At 42.7% G+C, this 20,592-nt stretch overlaps 1 protein-coding gene across 4 annotated transcripts in view; it reads left to right on the top strand.

Moving 5' to 3' along the window:
• klhl25 (kelch like family member 25) overlaps nucleotides 1-20,592 on the top strand; it is a 65,582-nt gene that overhangs the window by 20,413 nt on the left and 24,577 nt on the right. For 2 of the 4 annotated variants that reach the window (XM_042495651.2, XM_088080629.1), the window contains exons 2-6: nucleotides 8,259-8,490; nucleotides 8,674-8,779; nucleotides 10,616-10,861; nucleotides 12,046-12,135; nucleotides 12,384-12,547. In XM_042495651.2, the coding sequence (XP_042351585.1) occupies nucleotides 8,309-8,490; nucleotides 8,674-8,779; nucleotides 10,616-10,861; nucleotides 12,046-12,135; nucleotides 12,384-12,547 (788 nt within the window). In that variant the 5' untranslated portion in view covers nucleotides 8,259-8,308. Of the gene's footprint in view, nucleotides 1-6,372; nucleotides 6,498-7,053; nucleotides 7,153-8,258; nucleotides 8,491-8,673; nucleotides 8,780-10,615; nucleotides 10,862-12,045; nucleotides 12,136-12,383; nucleotides 12,548-20,592 lie in introns of all 4 variants that reach the window. The other 2 variants (XM_088080628.1, XM_088080627.1) reach the window with 2 other exon arrangements.

Raw genomic sequence — 20,592 nt, 5'->3', positions numbered from 1 at the left:
TAGAGAAATTATGGAGTTTGTTTAACATAGATTTTGTGCCTATTAAAAGAAGTTCTGTTTTATTGCAATTTAATTTAAGGAAGTTAGAGGTTAACCAGGATTTTATTTCAAGGAGGCAATTGGTGAGGGACGAAGGTGGGAGTGTGGAGTTAGGTTTGGCTGAAAGGTAGAGCTGGGTGTCATCCGCGTAGCAATGAATGTGAATATGATGTTTGCGGAAAATGTACCTGAGGGGGAGAAGGTAAATAATGAACAGCAGGGGCCCCAGGACAGAGCCCTGGGGAACACCTGAGGTAACGGGGACTGGATGGGAGGTGAATGATTTTAACTGAATGAACTGAGTGCAGCCTGAAAGGTATGAATGAAACCAGTTAAGAGGTGTGATTACAATCAGCAGCTACTATGAAGAATTCATCCAGTTGCTTGGTGATGTTGCTGCTGATGGCAGTACTTGAACTGCGTTTGAGCACCAAGAATCATTTATATAAACACAAAGTCTAAAATATAGCAAAACATAGCAGAAGTAGCAAGAATTTTAGGAGTCACCAGCTGCTGCATCTGCATGCACCACCGTTGTCATAACAACGGCAGTCAACACTGCAACATTCCTAGATCTAAGATTTAAGAACACTTTTGTTTCCATGGAGGAAGAGATACAGGCCATACTTTTGAAGAAATGTGATGAATCACACACACAGCCACAGAAGCAGGTACAAGCAGCAGTGCAGGACCAGCAGCAGGAAGATCAAGGAGGGGCAAAAAAAAGAAAAACAGACTTGAAAAGCCTGCTGTCCACCATCAAGTTTGAAAAAAGGTCAGGAGAGGAGGCAGGTGAGGGTGACAAGGCCGATGAGAAGGGGCCAAGTCATTCCATGTCCCCTGCTGACCAACTTCTGGAGTGAATTTTTGTTGTACAAACAAATGAAAGAGATCAGAGCTTCTGAAGACCAGCTCACCTGGTGGAAGAACCATGCACCCACCCTGCCAACTCTTGCACATTGTGCCATTGTGCATTCCAGCCTCAAGCTGTACTTCAGAACGAGTCTTCAGCACACCAGGCATTATCTGCAGTCCTAGACATATTAGGTTGACTGAGGAGCATATTTACACTCTTGTTTTCCTTGCTAAGAATCTTGAGCTGGCCAAAGAACTCTCAAAAAATAATGAGAGAAAATAAGAGGGAAAAAGAAGGGGAAATTGTTGTTTGTTTTGTTGTTTCTTGTAGTTTTCACTTCTTTGTTCTAGATAGTGACAAAACATTTCTTTATGTTTTTAAACATAGCTATTTAGCTCTGCAGTTTCAACAAAATAATTGTATTTTTGATACATGTTCAATAGCTCAGTAGCTCAAAGAACTGTGTAGAAAACAAGTCAAGCAATAAGAAAATATTGTTTTATTTTTGTTTAATATTTAATAGCTCAGCAGCTCAAAGAACTGCCTACAAATGTCTAAAGAATGAGAATATGATTTTATTTTTATTACATGTTCAGTTATAACTATAACAGTGCAGACAGAAGCTGTATATATTTTATTAATTTATTTTAATCAAATTTATTGTGATTTAGAAGTTTAGAATCTCAAAATAATATTTAAATTTTTTATTAATAAAAACCCTCAAACAATTTTAATTGAGTTCATTTCATCTGATAGTAAAAGAAATCAAGGATTAGTTCCTGCTAGCCATCACTTCATTTAAGAAATTGCCTCAGTAATTACACAATAGCTACATCTTGTGTGCAGTTTAAACATAGCTCTTTCTTGACTTTTCAAGACAATACATAACTGATTGCTTAATGACAGATTCCAGTTAAAAGTTAAGTTCTACAATAATGGCGTTAATAAACTGATAATAAAACATCTCAAATGTAATTTATATACCTATCCTCTTTTGTCCCTTTTTGAAGCCTTTTATTTCTGTCCTGTCATCACTGTCATCTTCAGTATTATTCAGTTACTTTTCCTGGTGTTGTATGTTTTTGCCATGTTATCGTTTCAGTATCGGTATTGAGATTTTTTAGGCGGGTATTGTATCGAAGTCATAAATTTGGTATTGTGACAACACTACTGCATCAATGTAATCTTGCCGGTTAAGGAGCTGAAAGTAGTGCTGGGTTTTGTGCTTCCTTAGGCTGTAAAAATAACGTGTTAATTTCGATTAATTAATCACAGAAAAATTAACATGTTAAAAAAAAATTATCACTGATTAATTGTGTTCCTCAGTGCCCTTTGACCTGGATTGTCATTGAAGGCTGTAGTGGCTTTGTAAAATGAATTTTTGTACCATTGGAGTACTTCAAGCCTGAAATATTATCTCAACACAAAGCATTTAGCAGTGAACCCGGAGATCCAAGCTAGCACAGCCTCTGATGCTAGTGCTAGCTGCCAGTCTCATCAAGCCACACTGGACAAGGCGTTCAGACGCAAACTGAGTTAGGTGTACCTGTGACCCACTAACTCACTCAGTGTAAAATGGATTGCAATGGACTGCAGAGCAGTTTCATTGGTAGAGGACAGTTTGGGTTATCAGAGACTTTACAGATAGCATCCTCTGACACGCTTACAAGCGGCCATCGGGAAGCACAATTGTGTCCTAAATCCAGCAGCTTTATGGCACAGAAAAGAGGAAAAAAGATGGTGTAGTGGCAGGGGCCGAATATATTGCGCTGACTGGAGATCACTTGACCTCAGTTAGCAATCACAGTTACCTCTGTTTTACTGCAAACGTCACTGACAGTTATTGGCATTAACCATACTAAAAATTATTGTTGCATGGTTTGTAAGATGGGTCACACCAAAGCAGTAACACTCAATCTGTGCTGAGATATAGTTATTTTTTAAAGATGGTAAGCCCCCGCCTTTTTTTCCCTTAAGGTAGCTTTAATGTTCTGTGCTGTATTCGGGGTCTTTGTCCTTGCCATATGAATCTCTATATCATTTTGTCCCACTCTATGAATTGCTTTTGAGTAATTATAATTGTGTGGGTCAGATCTAAAATTCTTCGCAGAACATTGATTTAAATTGTGTCAGTTGTTGAGCTTAAGTTTAAAAATGTTTTGAGGTTCTACCTTGCAAAATCTCTGATTTTACCAGACAGATGGTCCTAATTTTTCTTAAATATTCTTGAAAGATATTAGGACCATTTTTTTTTAGGAAATTCATCACTAGTAGAGATATTTCAGAATTAAAGATTAGAATCTTTAGTACAAAAGGACATCATCTGTGTAACAAGTTATTTTATGTTATACTCCATCGAAGAGAAATTTTTCCACATTTTAAGAGGATATCCAGTCAGTGTTAATGTTAAAGCAATAAATTCCTCAGTGCATGCTGTATTGACAGAGAAGCTGAGTTTTCCTTCTTGCACAGCCACTATTGCAGTGATTGGGATTTAAGGTACCCAAGCTCATGACACTCAACCCCCAAATACTCCTCTAACCTCCCCAGTGGAGGCAGGCCTCTTAGACGAGGCTTTGCTAACAAAAAGTAAAGGCATCTAAAATAACTTACCTGTGTTCCACTAGAACACTCAAAAAAATGACAAAATTAACTTAAAAACACGATAGTGTTGTTAAAACATGCCTTGCTATATATTGTTTGGAGGGTGCGTATCACCACCACCACAGCCAAACACTATTACTATGTTGGCCAAAACACAGAAATACTCACTTAGTGATCATATGCCCTCTCAGTCTGCTGGCCTTGGTTGTTTTTCCAGTTTGGCTTCACAATTTTGAAGAAGGTCCCCAGTGAATTTCCAACCAGCCACAGTTAGCTCAACAACCTGTGATTTCCGGATATATACAGGCACTTCATTCAAAAACACAAAATAAAACTCAGTAAAGCCATCATGGTTGGTAAATCCACTGTCCCTAAACTTGCCAACTCTGGTTTGTGTTTCTCCGCTGACCCACAGCTAATGGCTGAGCAGCCACTTTCACTCATTCTTCGGAGGGAGAAGCAAAACAAAATGACAAAAAGGCTCGGATGGTGGTAGAATTTCATACCTTCTTCAAATTACACCAGGGTATAAAGTTTATGATGGTATATGTGTGTGTTGCTAACACCAAAGTTCATTCTGACTCAACAGAAGCAAAATAAAACTCACCCACAGTGTTTTGGTTACTCTTGCTGGTGATCTGGTTAGTAAGTCCACTGGTCCAGCAATCACCAGTTCCAGTTTGGACCGAATAATTCCTTAATTCACCAAGTGAGATGTAAAAACATGCTGTTATTCCCCATGGTCTCTCTCTACCAGCTAGTCGCCAACTGTTTACAGTCCTGTAAGTTCTCCCTCCACCACGAGGTGTCACGGTGTCTTTCAGTTCAGCTTTCTGTTCCACAAGTAGAGAGCAGAGACTGAGCTCTGGCGGTGCGTGCTGGGTCTGAAGTCTTCAGTCTCTTTAAGAATCCTTTGTGAGTTCACCATTGTCTTTTTTGTTGCCTTTTTTCCTTCTGCCATCTTTCCCGTTAGCATGTGGTTCTGCACCTTGTGATTCTTCATCAGTGTCATTCATTCCTGTCATATTTTTCTAACTTGAATCTCTTCTTTCCATCATTATCCTGCTGTTTTGAACATAACCTTTTTGCTTACTTTCTTTCTTTTTTTTTGAGAAATCCTTGACCCAAGCTGCCATCTCGGGTGGTAGTGGAACCCGGAGCTCGTATTTTGAATTTAGAGATAATACAGGCACCAAGCACTGCTCTGTTTCAATGTGGTGGTTGAAACACGCCCCTGACTCAACGTCTATACTGAAAGTAAAAGGAAGAATCAGGATGACCGTTCACTTCCAGTTTCAATTTGAGCTCCGGGTATTCACACCGCCAAAAGTGTGAACAGTTTGATCATAACAAGCATGAGAATCACTGTTGCCAGTTTACCATTCTATCCTCCACAGGGCGTCGGTGCCTGTGGTCTCTCAAAGCCTGACTTGCTGAGTATGTAGCATTTAAATTTGTTTTGTGCGCTCTTAAATCTTTTGTTGTCAATAAATTTTACCTGAACATACACATTAAAGCACAGACATGCACACTGAGGATTGTGTTGTGCGCTCATGCTTCTCATCTTTTGTTGTTCATATAACACAATCCAACCACAGTCAAGCCTGCATTGTGATGTGTGAAAAATACACACACTGAACACCAAACAACCCGTGACTGATCTGGTCTAAAACTACATGTCAGCATATGTCAGTGGATACACACAACACACACACACACACACACACACAAACACACACACAGACAGACAAAAGCAGTGTTGAGGCTGCTGAGACAGCATTTCTTCTAAGCCATGCTGTGTTGTAAAAGTGTGCATGTATTCATCTGCCTGTGAAGATATCTAATATGCCACTTTGTCATTCAGCCCTACATTCTTTTACCTGAAGTGTGAGATAATGCTGCTTTGCTGCTCAGTCTACTTTAACTGTTGTCTTAATCTTTGTCCATTTAGTCTTTTCAGTGAAATCATATTTTAAGAATTTTGTCAAAAGGGATAGCTCTCATAATTGGTAAGAAATTATAGCACAGCTGTTCAGCCAAGCCAGTTATTACCAATGAAAGGTGCATATTACGACATATGAATATATTAATAAGGGAAGACAAAAAAAAAAAACAATAATTCTAGATGATAACAAGATAATAAAAAGCAAAAGATTAAGAAATAGCCATGCCTTCATAACTACTTGATCAGACTGCTGTAAATCCTTGCTCTCTGGCATCAGTAAAGAAAATCCCTCTTCCGCCAGGATTTTGACTCGACCCAAGAAACATGACCACATTTCACTGATCTTTTCTTCCTTACACTGGGTGCCTTTAGAATAGATTGGATTAGATTAGATTAGGGAGGAGCTCGGAGTAGAGCCGCTGCTCCTCCGTGTTAAGAGCCAGATGAGGTGGCTTGGGCATCTAATTAGGATGCCTCCTGGACGGCTCCCTGGTGAGGTGTTCAGGGCACGTCCCACCGGTAGGAGGCCCCGGTGAAGACCCAGGACACGCTGGAGAGACTATGTCTCTCAGCTGGCCTGGGAACACCTTGGGATCCCCTGGGAAAGACCTGGAAGAAGTGGCCAGGGAGAGGGAAGTCTGGGCTTCCCTGCTTAGGCTGCTGCCCCCGTGACCCGACCCCGGACAAGCAGAAGAAAATGGATGGATGGATGGATGGAATAAATAAATACAACAAATAAAGGCATAAATACATCTAACATATAACATAATGATTAATATAACATAATGTAATGTAATGAATATAAAACATTGAAGGTTCATCAATATTTGTACTGTACAAGGACATCCAAGCCTAAAGCTTGTTTGAAAACCTAATAGCTGAGGGCACGCATAATCTGAGATATCTACTTGATTTTGCCTTCCTACAGAAAGTATGTCTCCTCCCTGATGGTAGAAGTCGAAACTCTGCATGGAGAGGGTGATGTGGGTCCGCTAAAATGACCCCTGCCCTTTCAATGGCTCTGACTTGGAAGACATCATCAAGACTATGCAAGTTAGTGCCAATGTTTTTTTGGCAAAGTTTGACAATGTTACCCAGCCTCTTTTTGTTAACTATGCTGAGGTTGTGGAACCAATAAATCATTGCAAAAGTTAGAATAGACTCAATAAGTAATGATTAAACATTTTTTAAAAGCCTTTCTGCAGATGATTGGCCCCTCTGCAGATGTAATCAATGTTGGCCTCAAATGTTAAAGTGAGTCACCCGTTGCTTTTAGACAATATTTGAAGATATTATCCATTACTCAAAAATCCCTGAGAGGCTTATCTGATCTATTATTGCCTTACATCCCTCCTTGCACCCTCAGATGAGTTGCTCCTTGTCATTCCCAGGTCCAGATTAACTCACAAAGGTGACAGAGCCTTTGCAGTCAGAGTTTGGAGCCTGAGGAAATCAGGGTCACATACTCACATACTGTCTCATCTTTTAAATCGCTTTCAAAAACTTTTTTACACGGTTTTCCAAAATTGGCATGTGCATGTTGGGTTTTTTTCTTTAAACACACGTAAACCCACTAAAATTAGTCTAAAGACTGCTTTCCCATTGCCAGGAAAACAGAGCCATGTACACAGCTCTGAAGCAGACGAGTATTTGTGCGTTTGTTGTTCTGGTGTGGCTGTTAAGATGTCACGGACAGGCCGAAGAACAGGTAAACAACAGAAAGCAGTATGGACAGAGGTCTGTGAAAACTTTACGATGGTTACTTCTCTTCATATATCTCTTATTGATTCAGTCTGTCTTTCAAACTCAGACTAATTTCAATTGATGTTTTAGCAGCTTAGAAGGAGACCAACAGTAATTAGTGATGGTACATCATTGCATGTCGCCAGTTAAGGGGCTGAAATTAGTATGTTCACCCAGGTGTTGTATTCCCATCAGTGCCGATCAGAGCCAGAGGGAATAATAACCCGTGTCTACTGCAGAGTTATTTGATCCAGGTGTTAATGCCAATTGTGCACATTCCCATCGAGTTAAAAATCCAGATGTTGGCGGGTTTTTTGTGCAGTGGGAATGAGGCCTTAAAATTGCTTTTTGGGGATTTGACTTATGTTTTAGGACATTTTAATTTACTTTACCCTGTTCTCACTATGTATCCAGTGCAGGGTTATCCACCCCAAGAGTGACAAACTGCTGCTGAGGGGGAAAAAAAGAACTCATGGAGATCGCTGCCTGCTGCGCAGAATTCACAGACCTACAAAAAATATCTGAATTTAAAGGACTCAGTATTATGCAAAGGGATACACAGGAGTTAAATATGCCAAAAAATTAATTAATTTAAAATATAACTTGCCTCGCCCACCCCTCTCATCGACAGCTCCCGCTTCACATACACTGACATTCTGTGGAAAACAGAGAGAATAAAATGATATAAGAGCTGAACTGAAACAGTACTCTGTTTTTAAATGTGTTCTGTTTGTATTGTTACGCACTTTGTGGGTGTGTTTTGAAAGGTGCCGTATAAATAAAGTTTAATAATAGTGAAAGAAAGCAGAGGAGGAGATGCAGGAGAATATAAGCAGACTTTGGAGTGCTTGTGCTGTCTGTCTCAGAGGGATCAATGAGAACCTTTAGCTTTAGAGTCCACTTTCTCTTGCTGTGTCTTGGTGGGATCACACCTTCCTATTTCAAGATTCAGTGATGCAAGTGAATGTGTTGTGCTTGTTGACCACATTTCAAATGTATACATGCATGCATTGCTTCTGATCCAATCATATCAAGTCTTTTCCTTTTTCTGTTCTTGTCATCATTGAGCAGTAGGTCAGATTATTCCCGGTGACTCCCTGGAGCTGCCATACCAAGCAGCAATGTCGGTAACTGTTCATGAGAATCGCAAATCCCGAACAAGCACAGGCTCCATGAACATCTCACTGTTCCACAAGCCTTCACACCCTGACAGTGTCTTGACCCACCTGAACACGTTGAGGAAACAATGCATGTTCACTGATGTCACTCTGTGGGCCGGGGATCGCTCCTTCCCATGTCACAGGTAAACACATGCTGACAACATCTGGGCCTGTTTAACATTCAACAGACAATCAATACACCACAACAGAGAGTAACAACAACTATCTTTTCCACATACACTTATTACATTGTTTTTGTTTTTTGGTGTTCTTTATACCCTCTTGACCTCCAACCAAAGACAGGATGCTGTGTTTGTGTCTTGCAGGGCTGTCCTGGCAGCATGTAGTCGTTATTTCGAGGCCATGTTCAGTGGAGGCCTACGAGAAAGTCTGGACAGTGACGTCAATTTCAGAGACAGTATACATCCCGAGGTACTGCTATTGTTGCCAAGGAAAATGATACCATATTTTTCTGTTGACCGTTAAGGGTGGTATCACATTAGAGACCAGATCCAACACTTGACCCCAAAGTCCAATTAATTTGATTAGTGTAAACATAATATGTGTATTGCTTGAAAAGGTTGTCTCAGGCACGATTCATCTGTACTCTGGAATGGTCTGCAGGAGATGTGAAAGTAACCGTGCCTGTATATGTGTGTGCTGCAGTTGCTGCCATTATTTTAACATCACCTCTGTCACTGGTAAGGTAGCTTGTCCAGACTTCTTTAAATGTACTGTAGAAATAATAAGAGAAAATTCTAGTCAACTGCTGTTTCTACTGCAACACCTTACAGATGAGTTGCAGTCAGCAAGTAGAGTTGTAAAGGCATTCTGTCTCCTCCTCTGTCCTTGTCCCAGTATATAAGCAGCGAGGGAGAATCCATTTCTTGAGTATGTCCGACTCCTCCACTGCAGGTGGAGATCTGCCCCGTTTCAGCTAGTTGCTATTTATACAGTCTATGATATAGACCCAATCAAGTCACAACTGTTTATTTACAATAACGTCAGGATGGAAAACTGCTGCTTCACATATACACAGTCTAATGGCACTTAGCAAACTCTGCCTACATTGATTAGTTTTCAGCCACCTAAAAAAATCAGTATTAGTTTAAGTGAACATTATATTTAGAATATTTTCACCGCTTTATCTGCTGTAAGACAGCCCTTAGTGACAGGGATTTGAAGCCGTTATATCAAAAACACCATACGCTGATGAGAAAAACAGTCATTTTACTTCACTGCCTCCATCAGCTGTTGTGGAAGGTAGGTTTCTGGGTGGCTAAAATTTGTTTTGCTGCAGCCCCATCCACAGCAGGACATTGCTTAGCTTCAGTGCTGTGGGACTGTATGTTATTTATCAGGGGGCGAGACTTTGTTTATAATTTAAAATAAATATAAAATACTACCTTTTTAAGTTTTATGTCCCTCACCTAAACCAAAATCAAAAACACAAGTCCCTCCTCAGTGCTTGCATTTTTTAAAAGGCCTGACCTGTTTTCCAGCACTCCTTCCCTCCTCAGAAATGACAAACAGTCCCTATTCCTAACCATGGAGGGAGACCGGCATGGCAACCAGGAGAATGATGTTAATGATGTAAACGCTGACTGGTGACTGAGAGAGGAGGGGGGAGCAGTCGTGCTTGAGCACAGTATGAAACAATAGTGCCTGATGTGAAAACACCCAAAAGCTTCTGTGTGCTTCAGACACTGTGCTGTAATGTCACATTGTATCAGAAAACTCTCTGGATGAATGCAATCAAACAATTATGTTTCCAACGATGTTTTGGGAACCATCCTAAAGTCAAAGTGCTGTCTTTGTTAGGGTTTCAAGTGTTCCACAAATTCTGTGTATGTCGATACACAGAACAGCAGGGAAACAATCAGCAGATGAAGTTTTGTCTTGTTCACTTTGTTGTCTTATCACTGCTGGCTCCTCCTCTCTGTTAATCATCCCCTAGCTCTCTTGACCACAGCTTCCTCTCTTCCTTGTTCACAGCTCATTCTTTCTCTCTTTACCTCCTTTTCTTTAGCTATTCATTAGCTGAAGAGCTCTGTTAAGCATCACAACAGATTGCTGCTACCTCACCATGTTTTTCTGTAAAGACTTGTTCTCCACTCATATCTTCCTTGGTTGGAGTAACTTGGCTCAGTGATGTGGTCAGATAACTCCTCTTGAGAACTAAGTAGTTTGAGGCATGCAGAAGTTGTGTCAATTTTTTACTGTAATGTTAGTGTAATGTTAGTTAACTCTAATTCCCCTCTCTTATAGGTTTTGGAGCTTCTTCTAGACTTTGCCTATTCCTCACGAGTCATCATAAACGAGGAGAATGCCGAGTCATTGTTAGAGGCGGGTGACATGTTGCAGTTTCATGACATTCGGGACGCCGCAGCAGAGTTTTTAGAGAAAAACCTGCACTCGTCAAACTGTCTCGGGATGATGCTGTTATCAGACGCTCATCAGTGTAAAAGACTGTACGAGCTGTCATGGAGGATGTGTCTGCTACACTATGAGACGGTAATGATAGCTGACATGGTTTTTTGACTTCAAGGTTTCCCAAAGATTTATGTATTTGTGGCAGCCTGCCACGATTAAAACATCTGCTACCACAAATAGATATTCTATTTTTGGAGCTGTAAAAGTCATTAGGAGCGCTGTTGAAACATTGAAATATATATACTGTTCATTGATTCATTGCATTGCATTGCCACGGTGAAAAGCGCACTTTGAACAGACAGAAATTGAACAGTTCATTGTGCAGGGTCCAAAAGTCTGCAGTCACTCACAGCAGCTGCTCCTCTCCTCCATCGATCAGATCTGATCTGCGGTGACTGATCAACAAATAAATGACCCACCCTGTGACTCACAAACTGCAAGGGAGGAATATGAGAACTCATGGAGATACACAGGGACTGAATAGGCCCTTACCCCCCACAGCCAGCTGTGATAGGCGGGCAAACTTTCTCTACCAAACCTCTTTTTAAGCCTTATAATGTCCTCAATACTTATAAAAAAATGAATAATGTCCTCAATACTTCAAGATGTCACTGATAGAAAAAAAAAGCAAAAAGTCACCAGAGGCACTTAACATAGAGTGGCTCCACATTTCACCATAGACACAGGATGAAATTAAAAACAAAGTTGGGGTATGTGTGGATTTGACAGAATGAGGGAAAATCTTTCCTTTTTTTGTTAACTTGTGCTTTTAAATCTTTTAGTGATTTTACTGCTGACTGTGCTTTTTTTCTTGGTCAAATTGAGTAAAGTAGTGTTGGAATAATAATAATTGCATTATTTCAAAGTTGACATCATACAGCCCAAGCTAAAAGGTAAAATATAAACATCAGTTTGCTTTGTGCTGCAGACCTTCCCCTTCACAAACACTACATATTCAGACTTCTGTTTTTGTTGGTTGCAGCAGTTCTTATCTTCAGTTGTACTCCTTGATCTTGCTGTAGAATGACCTCCTCACCCCATTATACAGTACATAGTTTGTATTTATCTTGACTCTGATGTTACTGTTATTGCAGTTATATTGTCAGTACCAAGACGACTAAATTCAAGTGTTTTGTCTTTCTCTCATCAGTCAAGTAGAGTTTGCAGCTGAAATATAGATGTAGATATTTCCCAAGAAGATCCATATGCAGCTGATATTTTAACTCACAGGTTTAAAGTAATCACGGTGTCTGTCTGTGCTTTAGGTCAGAGAATCTGAAGATTTCCACAGTCTGTCTAAAGATAAACTGCTGGAGCTGATTCTTAGCGATGAGCTAGAAGTAGAAGATGAACAGGTGAGTTATCATCTCTTTTCTTCTCATTCCTTCTGCTTTTTAATAACACTTCTGTGCCCTGTTTGGCCCTTACAATCTGAAATAAGATGCTAAATATTCATTGAAACTGGTACTCAGTAACTATTTTGAGTGTTTCCAAATATGCATAGTCCAGTCATAGCACAGAGTGGTGTGACAGCAACATTATCCAGACTGGCCAAATGCTTCAGTGTGAATATTAATATGATTGCTATTTCTGCTTGTGACAGGTTGTGTTTAACTCTGTAATGCGGTGGGTTCAATTTGACCTGGAGGGTCGGCGTCATCATTTACCAGACCTGCTGAGGGGAATCAGGTTGGCCCTTCTTCCATCTGAGTGTCTGCTGGAAGCTGTGGCCTGTGAGGAGCTGGTCATGGCTGACAAAAGGAGCAGGTAGGCTGCCAGGCACCTTAAAAATCGACAGAGAGCTCTGGTTTCTGTCTGTGATGTGTCACCACACTGTCTTCTGTCATAGAGTAGAAAATCTAGTTACTTACTTAAAATCCCAGGAAATATTTACTTTACTCGTGGACTTGAACTAATTATACTTGTGTGTTTGTATATCTACAATGATCAGCCATAACAATAAAACCGACAGGTGAAGTGGATAAGATTGATCATCTCATTACAATGTAATGAGAATGAGTAACTTTTCTTTAATAGATTAGTAGTAGTGACTGTGGCTCAGAGGTAGAGCGGGTCGTCCTCTAATCGGAAGGTCAGCAATTCGATCTCCGGCTCCTCCAGCCAACATGTCAGAGTATCTTTGGGCAAGACACTGAACCCCAAATTGCTCCCGGTGCCACGTCCCTGGAGTGTGAGTGCATATGAATGATGTCACTACTTTCGGTGGCAATTTAGTTTTTTTAGTCTTTAATGTCCACAAGGGACAATTTGGTTTACAACAGTAGTCAGCATAACCAACATCCATCATCATAAATAATACAACAATAAAACACATTATACACGCACAGGATGTCATCATAAGTTCTAAGAGTTCATCAGTCCTTGTTTAGTGCAGGGCAACTAGGTCTACAGTTTATTCAAGAATCCAATAGCTGAAGGAACAAATGATCTCAAATATCTGTTTGATTTGGCCTTGATTGTAAAGTATACCTCCTCCCTGATGGCAGGAGCCAAAACTCTGCATGAAGAGGATGACGAGGGTCTGCCATGATGGCCTTTTCCCTCTGAGTAGCTCTGACTTGATAAATAGGGCCAAGATCATTCAAATCAGTGCAGATGATTTTGTTCTCTTTTTGATCAACAGATCTGTTGGTTTGGCAACCTCTGTCAGTTAAAACAGACTAATTTAAAGGTGGGGCAACTCTTCCCCATTCCACAATTGTACATTAAATACAGAACAAATAGGCAGCATAACAGGGCAACTTGAACAGGCAGTGTAAAAGGGGCTTAAGTTTACCCCCTTGTGGCAGTAACAGTCCCAGTGACAGTGGTCCCCCCAGCAGGTCAATGCATCATGCCACACTCCAAAACCTTCTCAGGATTTGTCCAAGATTTGGCCAGCTCAAGGCATCGACCTGGCCTCCAGATTCCCCAGATGCCAATCTGATTGAGGATTATTAGTCATTTTTTAAGCAGAGTTTTAAGAATGAAATATATTTTTCCTTGACCCTGCTTTATCTTTGGAGTTGAAGGATGAGTTGATTAAAATCACCAGCTACTGGTTGGCTGAAGCGAATGGCTGCTTGAAAAATCTCGCTCCCAACCGGTCAGAAATAATCCCCTTGGAAGAGCACTAAACCATAGAAAACCATATAGAAACTTAGCATGGAAGGGGAAAAACAAAAAAAGACTAAATGTAAACCAGGCTCAAAACGCGATAAAGGAGAGTCAGTTGAAGAAACACCCGGCGACGAGGAAAGCTAAGAGAGCAATGGCGGTGCTAATGAAGAAGCAGCTAGCCCCTTCATGCAGGCCATCTATAACGAAATTCGGGCACTCAGGTCGGATTTGAAAAGTGAAATGAGTGAATTCCGACATTCCTTTCGTGACGACATGAGAAAGGAGCTGAACGAGTTTAGAGGAGAAATCGACAGGAAGCTTCAAGAAGCTGCAAGTGAGCTACAGGCTACTACAGCGAGAGTGGCGGAGGCTGAACAGTGCGTAAGCGACATTGAAGAATGGAATACGGCGGCTAAGGATGCTCTTACCCAGGCACTAGAGAACCAGGAGGCTCTGCAGGCAAAGCTAACCGAGCTAGAAGCACGCTCGCACCGGAACAACCTCCATATATACGGAGTACCAGAGGAATCAGAGGGGTCCAATCTGACGGAGTTTGTGTCGAAGCTAATAAAATCACAAGTCGGCCCGCCAGTGGCGGACACGGACCTCGGAATACAGCGCTGCCACCGGGCACTCGCCCCAAAGCCTCCCCAAGGCGCACCGCCTAGATCACTGGTGATTTGCTTCCTCGAGTTCAGAGTGAAAGAACAGGTGCTGCATACAGCGTGGAGAAAGAAAGATGTTCGCTACGATGGGAAAAGGATTTACTTTGATCAAGATTATCCTCCCGAGATACTGAAGAAAAGAAAGGCATATGTGGGGATACTGAGAGCGCTTAAAGCCAAAGGAATCCGCTTCCAAACGCCACATCCAGCTAAGTTGAAGGTATTTTTTGACAGCGGTACCCAAGTCTACGAGAGCGCGACAGAGGCTGCTAAAGACCTGAAGAAGAGAGGACTCTCCTTGGAAGACGTTAAGGAGCCAGACTCCACAGCGTTGAAACAGCGGAGATAAGCAACGTGGGAGAGGGCAGGTGCAGATTGCCGCAGACAGACAGTGGACTAGGGGCGTATAAGGGAGGGACTGCGGAGCTTTCAGCGTGCTCCACTGGGAGCATTGGAGGCTGATGAGTGAAACACCTGAGGGTAAACATCTCCATGTGACCACGGGGTAAATGACTGGAGTACCCCCTCAAAAGGTAAACCCAGTGACTGACAATTAAAATATCGTTGCAGGACCTGGGACTAACCCAGTCCGGACCCACAGGAACAACACTTCTTTAACACTGGGCTTCTAAAGTAAAGTGTTCTTGCCTCGTGTAAAGAGGAAGATTTATTATTGCGCTCTAGTTAGCTTACCAAGAGATTTAACATTTAAATTGCTCAGGTCTGTTTAAGTTGAACTTTATACTTAAGAGTTAAATACTCTGGTCTCTCTATTCCTACCAGCCCACTAAAAGATTTAACTCTATAAATCTACCTAAGTTGAACTTTCATACACAAGATGAGAACACTCTGGCCTTTGAGTTTTTTAACTTGTCTACTTACTACTATAAGAATGTAAGTATTCCTCAGACCTGTCTAGGCTGAAATATTTTTTATACCTAAAGGGAAAATGCTTTTGTAACTTAATTTTCAGTCAGCTTACTAAAGAACTTAAATTTTTCTTTCCCAAATATGCTCATTCTCATACTTACACCTGAGAAGATAATGCCTGTGTTTGTCAATCCTTTACCTATTTTATGAAGAGACTCAATGCTTTTATTCATTTATTTATTTTTTTGAGCTTGTTAAAGATGGAACTTTATACCGGGTTTGGGGGAACTGTCTTGAAAGCAATGTTACTGGTGCAGAGTATCTTCTCTGTCACTGACGAGAGGCCCTCGATTGATGCGAGAATTTCCTCTCAACCCAAGGTTTTACCTGAACTTTGGATTTGGAAGTCTTTGGTTTTTGTTTTCCTGCTTTGTTGTTCACTGTTCTTGTTCTGGATATCATGGGTAAAATTACACAAGTGTACACAAGTTGAAAAGAGTATATGCATCATCAGGAATATAATATAGTCACGCTAAACGTCAATGGGCTACATAATCCGATTAAAAGGAGTAAAATCATAGCTAAAATGAAACGAGAAAAGCTGCAGGTAATCTTTTGGCAGGAGACACATCTTTCCTCTTTAGAACACGAAAAATTTTAAAAACTTGGATTTCAAAATACCTATTACTCATCCCATAAATCAGGCTGTAGGAGTGGAGTGGCCATACTGATCCCTACAGTAAATTTTGAATTTCTTTCAGAAGTGAAGGATAAGAAAGGGAGATTTGTTCTAGTAAAGGGCAAATTAGAAAATGAAGAAGTAACGTTATTCAATGTATACACTCCCCCAGGGAGCAACAAATCATTTTTTAAGAAACTATTTGAACTGATAGTCTTGGAAACGCAGGGAGTTCTAATTTATGGTGGTGATCTTAATGTTCAACTTCAACCTAAATTAGATACATCCAACCAGCACCAAAAAAAAAGTCCAAATGCCATCATGATCCAGCGGATGCTTACAGAACTGGGTTTGATTGACGTGTGGAGGGAGTCTCATCCAGGAGAAAAGCAATTTACCTATTATTCCCCATGCCACTCTGTATATACACGAATTGATTATTTATTTATGTATAAATCAGACTGGCATAGAGTCAGGGACAGTAAAATAGGGATTTGGGACTTATCTGACCACTCAGGTGTGTACTTGACCCTGCATCTAACTAATCAACGGAAAAATACGCTTTGGAGACTTAACACAAGCATTTTAAATGACAAAACAGTACAGAAACATATCTATCAGGAATTTGAAACATATCTACAAAATAATGATAATGGAGAGGTGTCTCCAAATACTTTATGGGATGCAGCGAAGGCGGTCATTTGAGGTAAGATTATTGCCCTCACGGCATCCCGGAAAAGGGAAAAACAGAAAAGACTTTACAAAGGGAATTGAAGTCATTAGAGATTAAACACATGGAACAAAAAGATCCAATTCCTAATTTTATAGATACAGTCTATAAAATTAGGAATCCTGAGTCACAAAATATTTGCAGTGAACCAGAGGATATCCAACGGACATTTGAACTATATTATAAAAACCTACATACCCAACCTGCCATGGCAGATATTACAATAATAGAGACTTTTCTGAGTTCACTGGACCCACCATCCATAGGAGAACAACAGAATAAAGAACTTATGGCTGAGATAACGGCAGAAGAACTGAATAAAGCCATTTCAAGATTGAAAGCCAATAAGGCTCCGGGCTCAGACAGATACCTGTCTGAATGGTATAAAACATTTAAATACAAATAACACCTGTACTGCTTAACTGTTTTAATCATACACTGAGAACAGGGGAAGCCCCACAATCATGGAAGGAGGCAGTTATTTCTGTCATCCCAAAAGAAGGCAAAGATAAAAAGGAATGCAGCTCATATAGACCAATATCGGTCCTGAATGTAGATTATAAATTATTTGCTTCAATCCTATCCAAGAGACTGGAGATCATTGTCCCAGATCTGGTAGACTTAGATCAAACAGGCTTTGTATAAATAGGATAATCTCAGGATAATTTAAGGAGAACACTACAAGTGATGAGCCATATTACATCAGAAAATATTAGTGCAATGTTGATCAGCCTAGACGCCGAAAAGGCGTTCAATTCGGTGGGTTGGGAATATTTAAATAGGGTACTTGCAAGGTTTGGCTTTAAAGATGGCTTCATTACATGCATCAAAGCGCTATACTTCTCTCCAACAGCCAGGATCAGGGTCAATGGACACCTGTCACAAACTATCTGAAAAGAGGAACACGCCAGGGCTGCCCCCTGAGTCCGACCTTGTTTGCCTTATTTATTGAACCCCTGGCTCAAGCAATTAGAGAGGACTGTGAGATAAAGGGGATTTCGATCAGAGGAGAAGAACATAAGACTTGTATGTTCGCAGATGATGTTCTGCTTTTTATTACAAGCCCTGACTCAAGTATTCCTAAATTGATGTCCCTGTTAAAAGTCTTCAATTCATTCTCTGGATATAAGCTAAATATTCAAAAAACTCAAACCCTCACATTTAAGTATACACCCCATCCAGATACAAAAAAGGAATATAATTTTAAATGGGACTCTCCCACAATAAAATATTTAGGAATTAACCTCACAAAAGACTTGTCAAAACTTTTTGAAAACAGCTACAGCCTCATTAATAAAGAGATAAAATCTGACATCTCTCGATGGACTCTCCTCCCACTAGATATGAGTAATAGAATGGAAATAGGCTGCAGAAGCTAGCTCTGGGGACGTGGAATGTCTCCTCTCTGGTGGGGAAGGAGCTTGAGCTGGTGCGCGAGGTTGAGAAGTTCCGACTAGATATAGTCGGCCTCACCTCGACACACGGCTTGGGCTGCGGAACCAGTCTTCTCTCGGATGGACTCTCTTCCACTCTGGAGTTGCCACTGGTGAGAGGCGCCGGGCAGGGGTGGCAATACTTATTGCCCCCCGGCTCGGTGCCTGTACGTTGGAGTTTACGCCGGTGAATGAGAGGGTAGCCTCCCTCCGCCTTCGGGTTGGGGGACGGATCCTGACTGTTGTTTGTGCCTATGGTCGAAACAGCAGTTCAGAGTATCCACCCTTTTTGGAGTCCTTAGAGGGGGTGCTGGAGAGTGCTCCTTCTGGGGACTCCCTCGTTCTGCTGGGGGACTTCAACGCTCACGTTGGCAACGACAGTGAGACCTGGAGGGGTGTGATCGTGAGGAATGCCCCCCCCGATCTGAACCCGAGTGGTGTTTTGTAATTGGACTTCTGTGCTCGCCACAGATTGTCCATAACGAACACCATGTTCAAGCATAAGGGTGTCCATATGCGCACTTGGCATCAGGACACCCTAGGCCGCAGTTCAATGATCGACTTTGTCGTCGTATCATTGGACTTGCAGCCGTATGTCTTGGACACTCGGGTGAAGAGAGGGGTGGAGCTGTCAACCGACCACCTGGTGGTGAGTTGGCTCCAATTGTGGGGGAGGACGCCGGTCAGACCTGGCAGACCCAAACGCATTGTGAGGGTCTGCTGGGAACGTCTGGCAGAGTCTCCCATCAGAAGGAGCTTCAACTCCCACCTCCGGGAGAGCTTCGACCATGTCCCGGGGGAGGCTGGGGACATTGAGTCCGAGTGGGCTGTGTTCCGTGCCTCCATTGCTGAGGCGGCCGATGGGTGCTGTGGCCGTAAGGTGGTCGGTGCCTGTCGGGGCGGCAACACCCGAACCCGCTGGTGGACACCGGCGGTAAGGGGTGCCATCAAGCTGAAGAAGGAGTCCTATCAGGCCTTCTTGGCCTGTGGGACTCCGGAGGCAGCAGACAGGTACCGACAGGCCAAGCGGAGTGCGGCGGCGACGGTCGCCGAGGCGAAAACCTGGGCGTGGGAGTAGTTCGGCGAGACCATGGAAAATGACTTTCGGATGGCTTCGAAGAGGTTCTGGACCACCATCTGGCGTCTCAGGAGGGGGAAGCGATGTTCCGTCAACACTGTGTATGGTGGCGACGGGGCGCTGCTGACCTTGACTTGGGACGTTGTGGATCGGTGGAAGGAATACTTCGAAGACCTCCTCAATCCCACCGACACGCCTTCCGTTGGGGAAGCAGGGCCTGGGGACTCGGGGGTGGGCTCCTCTATCTCTGGGTTGAGGTTACCGAGGTGGTCAAAAAGCTCCTCGGTGGCAGGGCCCTGGGGGTGGACGAGGTCCGCCCGGAGTTCCTCAAGGCCCTGGATGTTGTGGGGTTGTCGTGGCTGACACGACTCTGCAGCATTGCGTGGACATCGGGGGCAATGCCCTTGGACTGGCAGACTGGGGTGGTGGTCCCTCTTTTTAAGAAGGGGGACCAGAGGGTGTGTTCCAACTACAGGAGGATCACACTCCTCAGCCTCTCTGGTAAGGTCTATTCGGGGGTACTAGAGAGGAGGGTCCGCCGGATAGTCGAACCCCGGATTCAGGAGGAGCAATGCGGTTTTCGCCCCGGTCGTGGAACTGTGGACCAGCTCTGGACCCTTGGCAGGATCCTTGAGGGTGCGTGGGAGTTTGCCCAACCAGTCCACATGTGCTTTGTGGACTTGGAGAAGGCATTTGACCGTGTCCCTCGGGGAGTCCTGTGGGGGGTTCTCCGGGAATATGGGGTTTCAGACTCACTGATACGGGCTGTCCGTTCCCTGTATGACCGGTGCCAGAGCTTGGTCCGCATTGCCAGCAGTAAGTCGAAATCGAGGGTTGGACTCCGCCAGGGCTGCCCTTTGTCACTGATTCTGTTCATAACTTTTATGGACAGAATTTCTAGGCGCAGCCAGGGTGTTGAGGGGGTCCAGTTTGGTGACCTCAGGATTGGGTCTCTGCTCTTTGCAGATGATGTGGTCCTGTTGGCTTCATCAGGCCGTGACCTTCAGCTCTCACTGGATCGGTTCGCAGCCGAGTGTGAAGCGGCTGGGATGAGAATCAGCACCTCCAAATCCGAGACCATGGTTCTCAGCCGGAAAAGGGTGGCGTGCCCCCTCCGGATCGGGGACGAAGTCCTGCCCCAAGTGGAAGAGTTTAAGTACCTCGGGGTCTTGTTCACGAGCGAGGGAAGGATGGAGCGGGAGATCGACAGGTGGATCGGTGCGGCGTCTGCAGTAAT

Source organism: Plectropomus leopardus, chromosome 7 (assembly GCF_026936395.1).
Source record: "Plectropomus leopardus strain MGB_pleo_1.0 chromosome 7, ASM2693639v1, whole genome shotgun sequence".
Taxonomy (NCBI): domain Eukaryota; kingdom Metazoa; phylum Chordata; class Actinopteri; order Perciformes; family Serranidae; genus Plectropomus; species Plectropomus leopardus.
This window is presented reverse-complemented; position numbering and strand designations above follow the sequence as displayed.